The sequence below is a fragment of the Saccostrea echinata genome, unplaced genomic scaffold (genome assembly GCF_033153115.1).
Source record: "Saccostrea echinata isolate AGI-Se365-2 ecotype Australia unplaced genomic scaffold, CSIRO_AGI_Sech_v1 ptg000023l, whole genome shotgun sequence".
Lineage (NCBI taxonomy): Eukaryota > Metazoa > Mollusca > Bivalvia > Ostreida > Ostreidae > Saccostrea > Saccostrea echinata.
Window position 1 is genome coordinate 7,294,902 of NW_026889772.1, and position 11,299 is coordinate 7,306,200.

The 11,299-nt window shown below is 33.5% G+C and overlaps 2 protein-coding genes across 2 annotated transcripts in view; one reads left to right on the plus strand and one right to left on the minus strand.

Annotated features, from left to right (window-relative positions):
- LOC133191138 (proliferation-associated protein 2G4-like) overlaps nt 1-11,299 on the plus strand; it is a 146,659-nt gene that overhangs the window by 112,127 nt on the left and 23,233 nt on the right. The gene's annotated exons all lie outside the window — the stretch shown is intronic.
- On the minus strand, nt 4,869-11,197 carry LOC133191639 (CD109 antigen-like). Its single transcript, XM_061327385.1, has 10 exons — nt 11,191-11,197; nt 8,603-9,181; nt 8,241-8,452; nt 7,816-7,968; nt 7,416-7,478; nt 6,916-7,025; nt 6,642-6,795; nt 6,274-6,376; nt 5,229-5,308; nt 4,869-4,977 (listed from the first exon to the last, which is right to left on the minus strand). Exons 1-10 carry the CDS (start codon nt 11,195-11,197, stop codon nt 4,960-4,962), a joined length of 1,479 nt encoding a protein of 492 aa, XP_061183369.1. The 3' UTR covers nt 4,869-4,959.

Sequence of the window (11,299 nt, forward strand, 5' to 3'; positions counted from 1 at the left end):
TAAAAAGAGACAGAGATAAAAAAAAAATAATAAACATGCACAAAATTAATCTTTTTTGTGTGTTTTTAAAATTGATCAAGTTAATCGATAACCTAGCATCGCTTTAGATAACTCGAGACCCTCTAGTGTTCCAGTACAGGGTCAAATCCAGCAGTTTTTTTTTTTTTTTAAGAAAAAAAGGGGGGTTCTAGGTCACAACTCAGGCACTTAAATTCAAGCCGTGGCAACGGTTTTCAAAGGGGGCAACCTCCAAAAAGAGTTTACTTGCAAAAATAAATTAATTAATTAAAATAACAACCTGTGCACCACACTGTAAAATCCTATTTCTGGGAGGGGGACTTCGTCTAACTTTTCGGTACATTTTGATTTCTTTTAAATGTTTGATTTTCCGTATTTGAACCTTCCCGCAACAAAAAGTGCGGTGGAGCTTCCAACGCAAATCAAAACTTATATATTTAAATTATAACAAAAGATTATTTTTTTTTAAAGAAAAAGCGAGTCCCATTCTCCACATACTACAGGGACATTTTGAACCTTTCACTTCATTGATTAAAATATCCCCATAATATTAGGAGATAAATATTCTCTTATGGATAGTCCCTTTCATGACTCTTTATGCATACTACTTAAAGTTAGTTACTTTAGTAGATGGTCCAAAAATGGCATAGCCCTACGTTCGCCGGAGTCTTCCGATGATACCAAAGTGAAATCTTTCATGTTACGCGTGGGTGGCCGAGGCCCGGGCTCGGATTTGCGAAGGTACACGGAGAAAGCAATAAGCAAAACTCTATCTGGAGAGCAGAAAAAGCAGAGATTGAAGTACTTACTTTATTGAAAATACTAGACGTAAAAATATCTATATTACAGATAAATTCTCTCGCTCTCTTCCTCTTTCTGCAAAAATAAAGGGGGTTCCAACACCGGACCCCCCCTCCCTGGATCCGCCAATGGAGTTAAAATTCAATCATTACGATACCTGCACGCTTAAGCCTATTTTAATTCTGTTGTTAATTTTAAAGGCTACATTACAACTGTGATAGATACCTATATCAACATTTCATATTCATATCATTTCATGGTCATGATTTTTTTTTTACCAGTACAGCCTTAAATAACAATGAAAATTATAAGATACATGTAAAAACGTAAATTTAATTATACCTTTGTAAAACCACTAAATCTAGAAATTTTCGTCGAATTTCGTTTAGAAACACATGCATATGGTCCATATGGTCCACGTATTGCAGTCCTTTTTTAAAGGACAGCAACTTGTTGTTGCTTGAATCGATTTAAAATATGTCGCACAAACCGAAGATTTTGAATCTTTAAGCATAATAACAATGAGATAACGAATCATTGTCTTTAAGTTTCAAAGAAGGTGACTTCCATCAACCACGTACCTCAAATCACTTGACTCGACACTAGTCTAGTGTTTCGGCGGTGTGATATATACGAGGCTTAAGATTTTAATAGTTAATCCGCCCTCATCAGGAGCCTATTTGCACATCTGTTACAGAGATTATTAAATTAGTTAAGAGGAGAGCATATCACTCAGATCCTTATTGTGTTTAATGACACAATAGGTTGTGTGGTCGCTGAAGTTTGAGGATTGCAATACAATCCTCCCCCAATTAAACACAAGAAGATTCTGAGTGATATGCTCTTCTACTAATTTAATAATCTGTATAAAAGATGTGCAAATAGGCTCCTGATGATGGCGGAATTGCAGCTAATTAATAAACTATCAAAATCATAAACCTTGTATATATCACACCGCCGAAACACTAGATTAGTGTCGAGTCAAGTGATTTGATTTACGTCGCTAATGGGAGCCACTTTCTTTGCAATATTTCAACCTAATCATAGCTAAAAATATGATAGAGTGTTTAGTTGTCATATTATTTTGAAGTTGAGAGTGTTAGATAGAATATGCCAATTCATATTTTTATAAATAGTACCACCTCATGAATACAACTAATCTGGGGTTTAAAAGGAATTTTGAATTACTTCAGAATGAAATATGGAAATAACGAACAGTATTCAAGCTCAAAGTCCATTAAAACAATACAAATCGGGAGCAGAGCAAGCAAGGACCTCCAAAAACATCAGAGGTGTGATCAGGTGAAATGGAGGAGTGAGGATCCCCTGCCGACCGGTCAAACCCACAGTGTGCTCTGCCATGAAGTATGATCCCTTAGTCGTTTCAAATTCGCATTTATTTACTCATCTTCCGTCCCCATGAATTGCCTAGATTTTTGCACTATTGAAAATCTTAACCGAGGAACATTTCCTTACTGATCATGGATTGTCCATTGTCAAAAATAAAATACTCACATATTAGCAATAAGTACAGGATCAAAAAAGTCCCTATACCGATCATTGTTAAATGCGAATTTAAGGCATAATAAGAATGCAATGCTCACATTGCCAGCTAAGTAATCATTTTGGTTTGATAAGATAAGACATTTCCTCACAATTCAGCAAAGACGGAAAGACAAATTGATAAGTTAGGAACTGGTATAAAATATTTATTTTTAAGACAAGCCAATCATAATGATTTTTTTGATTCCAAAGAAAGAAAACTTAAAATGCAAGACAGAAACTTAATAATCAGCCTTAACTCGAATATGACTTAGGTTCCTTTATGGAAACAAATATATATGGAACAGGAAAGATAATTCTCATGCAAATTTCAATACTACTTTTACCTGCATCAGTCACACAAGCGCGCCTGGCTCTTTCTTTTCAATCTTCTTTTATCCTACAAAGTTCACCATCCAACACATCCTCCCAATTTACCAAATGTTAATAAATTATTCTTTTTGTCTGAACAAACCGATGTTGCTGTTTTCTTTTTTTTTCTTTTTCAGTCAACTTCCATTCACTCGACTGTCCTTGGGAAAATATGTCCGCGTCATGGCTTTATTCGGGATTCATTCCACTGTGATATACATGGACTTCGTACAGGCCGAATTTAGCTTGAAGTCCGCTGCTTATACTGTTTTCCAGGATCTGTGGCAAATAAATTGGCTTCTGTCATGGTATTAATGTTCTATGAACTTTCTACAAAATGAAATGTTGCAAATGTCGATGTAAATTACTGTAAACTAACTATTATTCGCGTCATTTTTTATTCGCGATTCGTCAGTTTAAAATCAATCCGCGGCGATTAATTTCCGCGAGTCATGAAACATTCTCTACAAATACAAAGCAAAATAAATGGTTCGCAGCGATTAATATTTGCGAGTAAATGTAGGTCGCGAAACTCGCGAATATTTCTCGCACACGAATAAAAGTTCGTTCACAGTATTGTTTTTGTAATACATGTTCACCCCATTGTTGCCTGCTCGTTGCAATTCAGTTTGTATTGCATAACATTGTATACATTTATCATTGTATATATCAATATTTACCTTATGTGCATCATTTTATTGATGATGATGATCCTTTTTGCACATTAATTAATAAAGCCTTGCCAGAAACTGCCACTCACTGTTTATCTATTTTATCAACATAATTGAACGATTGATGAAGCTTAAAAAATTCAAACCTTGTGAATGTATTGATTAACAAATTGGTAAGACATTTTAACCCATGAGCGTTTTATAAATGCTCTGTCTTGTTTTAAGAAAACCGTTGTCAAACCCATGACCATAGATTTTTCTCCGAACGTTCGACGTCTTTCGCAAAACTTATGCCAGCTTTCTTAGAAAGATAAAAAAATTACCCTTTTATATCCTCAGCTTACAAAGATATTCCCTTACAAAAAATACTATAGTAAACTTTAGTTAACTATAGTAAACTATAGATAACTTTGACACTATGAAAACTATAGTTAACTATAGTGATAACTTTGACACTTTGGCTAACTATGGTGATAACTTTGAAAACTTTGATTTAGTATAGTGATCACTATGGTACAATAGTGATAACTATGAAAACTTCGAAATACTATAGTGATCACTATGAAAACTTTGATTAACTATAGTGATAACTTTGAAAACTTTGATTTACTATCGTGATCACTATGAAAACTTTGATTTACTATAGTGATAACTTTGAAAACTTAGATTTACTATAGTGATCACTTTGAAAACTTTGATTTACTATAGTGATAAATTAAAACTTTGCTTTACAGTGGTAACTTTAAAACTATATTGACAACTTTGAAAACTTTGATTTACTATAGTGATAACTTTAATTTACTATAATTAACTATTGTTCACCAAACTTTAAATATAGTTAAATATAGTTTATTATAGTATTTTTGTTAAGGAATGCATGGTTGTCATTAAGCAATCTTACGATTATGCACCATATATTTCTGAGGCAATGAAAAAGATTCAAGATACCTACCACCAGTTAATTCAGAATAAGTGGCGAGAGGATAAAAGAATGTTGGTGAATTAATGAATACCCGGTGTCCAAGTAACTTCTGAATCTGGTCCCCCAAACTATAAACTGAGAACAAACTAAGCTAAAATTTCACGTAAGTATAACTTCTGAAAATAAAATAAAAATTTCGGCATGTGTTTGTATTTGAATATTAAACAGACTTGCAATTTCAAGAAAAGATAGTCAAAAAAAAATTCAATATATTAAAAAATCTAAATTTTGACTCAAGTGTGTTCTCAATTCATAGTCTTGGGACAGAGTTATTAACGCGGGATTCTGATGATAGCCTCCATTTGATTGTCATCCGAAACATCATTTTCTTTGCGAAATAGTTTTTATCGCTTCATAAATAGTTTTCACTCTCTTAAAAAATGAAATTTGCGTAGCATGCATGTAAATATGCAGCATACAAATAGTTAATAATTCGAGATCATTCAAAGTGAATCAAAGACCAAAAAATATTAGCAAATGAGTATTAGTAACTCAGCAAAATTTATTGAAAACAAGTATCAAAAGGTATTATCTGGACTGTTATTCCGTTTGATTTGATTGCGTACGTAGCCTTCATTTCGTCTTTGTGCCCTGCAAAATACAGGATTAGAAATATGTTGATAGATACAAAAATATTAAAATCCAGTTTTCATTCACTTCATCTTGTTTTCTTATACAATTACAGTTATAAACATATAGAATAATATCACTGAAATCTTTTTACGTTGTTAGATAATGTACAATTTACATTTCCGCTTCAAATTAGTATATTCCACACCAAACTTTGTGATCAAGTGACTGGAAATGGATATCTAATGTCCAAGAGGAGGTTTTCAACTTACACATGGGCAAGTTGGACAAACATCACAATAACTGGTTTGCTTCAAGATGGAGGGTGTATAAAAAGTTGTTACTTGGTGTTCTGGAAAGACACAATGAAATGGATGAATGTAATAATGTTGATGATAATTTTATTGCTATACATACGTATCCTTTTATTCAAACCTGGACTAAATGATGAAAAAAAATACCTTAGAGGTATTTGATTTGGTTTAATATTAAGCAGAAAAATATCAACAGTGACATTTTTCTTGATCAATATCAATTCACATTTACCATCTATAAAGTCCATATTGTATACTGTGACAAGATTCCTAGAAATATATGTTTGATAAATTTAAAAGGTGAAGATAACGAACAGCGGTCAAACCCACAAATCCACCAAACAAAAGGAATAAAATACAGGTCAAATACAAAGACCCTGGAAACACCAGACATGGGATCAGGTGCTAAGGAGGAGTAAGCATCCCCTGTTGACCGGTCACAACCCTCATAAACCCTATGTGTTGATCAGGTATACAAAGTACTCCGTAACCAAATTTAGTATAAAAGCAATGATATTATAAATGGTGTTAGTTATGTCAGACAAAATACGACCCAACGATCGGTTGTATTCACAAATAAGGTCATAATAACGACAGTTTAATTAGCAAAAACATACTTTAAACGGGATTGTTGAAATTCTTGTAACATTTACTTATTTGTTTGTAGCTTGTCGAGGTTTAAAAATTGATCGTACTCAGAACATGCTCTTGCAAAAGGAAACCCAAAGATTCCACACATTCATTAAGATATGAATTCAAGAAGCACAAATGAGAGTTATGTTTTCTTTCCATTTTATGAAGCGTCTTATCATGATAAAAAATTCACAGAGTTAAAAAGAATTCTGCATTTCATCTTTCATTTAGGTTCCTCGGAAAATCTTAATTCTTCTTCCATAATCCAAGGCATATTCCTTGTAAGACAGAATTAGACTTGCTCTTTTTCGGTTACATTACAGTTGATTAAGCCACAGATGATAAAAAAAAAGAAGATCAAATAATATACCTGGATTATAATACTCGTACACACGAACAGGTGAAGGTTTAATATTTGCAACCAAGGTGCTTCTTTCCACGTTTACTGTGACACAAGCCTCGTTCCTGGTTATCTACCAAAATGTATATAAAAGTGTAGCTGTATTTATGGAATCAGATGCATGGGGGAAAACAGGAAATGATTTTTTCATGCAATCTTCCAAAACATTAAAAATATAATAGTTTAACCCTAACTTTGATATCAATGAATGACACGTACGAGTTACGGTCTGGGCACATATTCAAAGTTAGAACAAAGTACATAACATGAATCATTGATTCTGCTACATGAACATCTTCTTTATATATTTCCTGATAAGTTATATATGAATAACTGACCTCATCGAAATATAGGACCACGTTTCTGTCATCGAGCTCTGATTTCTTGAGATTTTGATGATAGCTGATGCTCTCCATGTCAACTTCAAACCCTGACGGGACACCGTACTCTACAATAGCCATACCGCTTCCCACAGCTGCGGATGTATTATAGCTAAACAAATTGTTAATACTCGTTGATCCGGATAAAAACGAGTTACATACATTTTAAGATATACTTATACACATGTAATTACATCTCATTTCTTTCTCATTGTCAAAAAGACGTTTGTACCTTGTACACATTCTTGTAGTTATAGTTTCCATGGTTTCTTTCAGACTACTAACATCAATCAAGAAGGCCGGTTTCTCTATTTGTTCCTTAACATTATAATTTACTGCCACCTTAAAAACAACAAGTTTAAACGTGTATTGTAAAGTATTTTGGCGGCAAGTCGTCAGTTAAGAATGAAAATGCATAGAATATTGATATTCCAGAACGTAGGTTTTGATTATGGCGACATAATAGCAGTCCGAAACATGAAGCCATTATCAAACTACGAGTCCATAATAATTAAAATGACCAAGTAAACGCATTTGATTGAAAGTTTTAAGGATTTGCATCACCCCTCCTAAGACTCTCCGAATTTTACAACGGTGTAATATATCATCTTGATACAATTATTATATTAGTAATCATTAAAATGCAAATTGTCTATGTCTTCAAGTTTTTCAGATATATTAAAGGAATGTAGGTCATAAAAATCATTTATTACAGAAAGTATTTTCACATACCTGGACTAAAGCTGCTCCATGACCACTAGCTGTAACATTAACGATGTCTGGAACTCCAGAGGGCTGTATCAAAGAAAATTATTTACATTTTTGGAAATTGGTTTTTATAACAAAAAACATAAAATAAAAACGAAAATCCATTTAAACTTAATAAATTCTACTTAAAATCTCATTCAATTTAAAGACTGTTAATAACCGGAATATTTGCTACATTATTGTTTGGACGTTTATAGAACTCAATTATATTCTAAATGTCTGCTTGTTACAAATCCTATGGATATAGGATAACAATGTCATGTATTTTTTAAAATTTAAATCTATTGTTAACCTATGTCAATATTTTGATTATCAAACTGAATCTCACATGCTGTTAAAATATGTTTGGCAATCGATATCTTACCTGAAATTTCTGAAGAACCATCTTGTTTTTTTCATTGACCTTGACACTGTGACTTTCATTGTGAGTATTGACGATGATATTTAAATCTAGGAGTGAATTACCAGACTGGGAATGCGTCAGTTCGGACAACGCTTGTAAGGCCAGAACAGTATCCTAATTAATAAAATAGTGTATCATTGTATCAAGAGATATATTACTTATTTTTTTTATTAAGTTAAATTGATGCTTACATCTAAAAGTATCATTTTGCAGTTTGCACTTTTACTTTACAGGCCTTTTTTGAAAATCATTTCTAAAAATGTAATACAATGTTAAGTTCAAAATAACGATATTTAGTACAATTTTCTTATAGTAGTACTAATGTTTAACCTGAAAGTCTACCTTAGAGGTAACGGAGATAAGGTTTAAATGTATGTCTGCTGTACCTGAGTGGAAGCAAAGCCTCCATTCGCATTTCTTTGTTTAAGAATCCATTTCAGTATTTTCTGCGCCTGGACATATTTCTGACTTTTTACATAATAGAGCAGTGTGTATGCTGACGTCTCAATATCTACTGGTGTTGCTCGAGTGTTAGGACTATTCCAAAGATAATTTGGAGATTTTCCGGATGACTCCCATGGCAAGTAGATATCAACAACTGCAAAGGAATGAGTTATGAATTTGCTTATATCATCAATATTAATTTGCATCTTTCAGAAAATTTGACAGTAAATTAAGAATAAACCTAATCATGTAATATTATGTTTTACAAATAATGGCCCTAATATGACAATTTTGCACAACTTACCATGGCAGTTTTCAACACCAAGGGACAGCTGTACCTGTTGAAGAGCATTGTAATTGGACACTCTGAATACATGATTAATATCAGAGGCAATATTTTCTAACTCTCTCTGTCCAATTCCACTTCCGATTCCAATGGAATACGTAGTGACTCCAATAGATCGCAGTGCTTCAGCAGCTATTTTTGTGGCGGCAGGATCATTAGACTGTCCGTCTGTTATTACAATTACTATCCTGCTGGAATTCATTGCTGCCCCTTTTGATGCGATAAAACTGTAGTTCTCCACATAACGAAGTGCTGATGCAGTGTCTGTGCCACCCGCATAGTACGGTACCCTGGAAACAGCATCTGCAATGGCTGAGGCACTCTGATATGCATTTAAAGGGAATGCCTCATAAACCCTAGAGCTAAAGGTCACAACGGATACCTTTGTTTTACCATTGCTAAAATCAAATGAACTGGTCATGTCACGAACAAAGGACAGAATACTCTGAAAGTTGCTGGAACCGATACTTCCACTGGAGTCCAGAACAAATACAATGTCAGCAGATGGTTCCGTGCATGCTTTAACAGAAAGAAATACTGTTATGCATCATTTCGTAATTAAATAAGAAAACAAAAGCAACATGGAACAAAACACAACGAAGGACGGCATGACAATAGAGAAATTGATAAGAGACCAGTCTTAATGTAGATCAAAGTATAGAATAAGCGAACAATATAGGGAGTAATTTCTAAAAAAAAAAAAAAAAAGTCACAAGTTTACTGACGTTCAACAGCAGAATGTTTGAATTTTATAGATGTATAACCATGTATTTCTAAATGAAATCATCATGATGCTTCTCTATTCAAAAGATAAATATTCTTGTCTAAAAGTCTTTATATCTATAATAAATTTTAAGATAAAATATCGCTTTCTATAATTCTTCTATCTATAAATAACTTTAATGATAGTTCTACTACGGTTATCGCAAACGTCAAAGCGATGCCGCGGCCATTATTCTTCAATAAATCACAAACGTCATAAACAAATTATCATTAAATTTAAACCGATAAATCGATTTCCTCAAATTTTGACTGTGTTCATTAGGAAAAGCATAGAGGTATCTTTTGATAGTGACGCATACTGGTGGGAAAAATTACTACGGGTTCACATCAAATCGCACCTTTACTAATGCTCGAGATACATGAACGAGGAGTAGCATTCTTTGTATGTCATAAGACACATCTGATGACGTCCAAAATTAGCTTCTGCATCTCTCTTTATAAAACTTCAAATATTCGCTGAAGCAGAATAAAAACAAGATGTGTTTGTGAAACACTGATGCCCCCGTAAGGCAGCTTATGGCGAAGGTTAAAGTTTCTTCAAATGCAAGTCAAAATCCAGGCCAAAAGATAAAAAATGTTGATACCCAAAGAAAGGTCTTGTCTCGAGGAATACACCTATGAAATTTGAAAGACCTAGATACAACTGTTCAAAAGTTATGGCCAAGGTTAAAGTTTTTTAAATAAAAGTCAAGCGTCAAGGTCAAGGTCAAAGTGGTTGGTATCGAAAGGAAGATCTTGTCACAAGGATTACATATGTGAAGTATGAAAGCCCTAGCACCAACCATTCGAAAGTTATGGCCAAGGTTAAAGTTTTTCAAAAATAGGTCAAACTCCTAGGTCAAGGTCAAAAGGTCAAAGTGGTTGGTATCCAAAGGAAGGTCTTGTCACAAGGATTACATATGTGAAGTATGAAAGCCCTAGCATCAACCATTCAAAAGTTATGGCCAAGGTTAAAGTTTTTCAAAAGTAGGTCAAACTCCAAGGTCAAAAGGTCAAAGTTGTTGGTATCCAAAGGAAGGCCTTGTCACAAAGAATACACGTGTGAAGTTTGAAACCCCAAGCACCAACTGTTCAGAAGTTATGGCCAAGGTTAAAGTCTCATAAAATTTTGCAAAAGTGGGTCAAACTCCAAGGTCAAGGTCAAAAGGTCAAATATGATGGTACCCAAAGAAAGGTCTTGTCACAAGAAATACACATGTGAAATATGAAAGTCATAGCTCCAACCAATCAAAAGTTATGGGCAAGGTTAAAGTTGACAACAGACAGACAAACAGACAAACGGACAAACAGACAAACGGACAAACAGACAAACAGATAAACAGACAAACAGACAGACAGGACAAAAACAATATACCCCCGGGATCTTTCGATCCGGGGGCATAATAATTCCCTCTTCCTCGGAACTGTTGGAAAATATACACCTTTGGGCTTGGTTTTATTTGCCAACAACATCTCTCGACTATCGGGATATTTTCTCTAACTATTCCTCCAACGGGAACTTACATGAATTTCTTAAATATTCATGTCTACCTATATTTTCTATCTACTTGTAAGTTAAATCAAGTAAAAGAATGCAACATTCAGATCTCTGGCAGTTTACAAAAAATCCAAACTGAATAAGAAAAATTTAGAGGGGAAATACATTTGACAGATCTCATAGCATTGGTAGAAATCAATAATAATAATTATATTAATTGGTGACGGTTAACTAATCTGTAGAAAATTAATATACAGACAATGACATTGTATTTTGTTAAGTTTACTTGTCATCGTAATGACTTAAATAAAAAAATCGTAAATAACTGGCAAAAGACTATTGCATAAAACATAGAGCAATACACCACTTTGTTTCTTTAGAAAAGAAATTGTAAT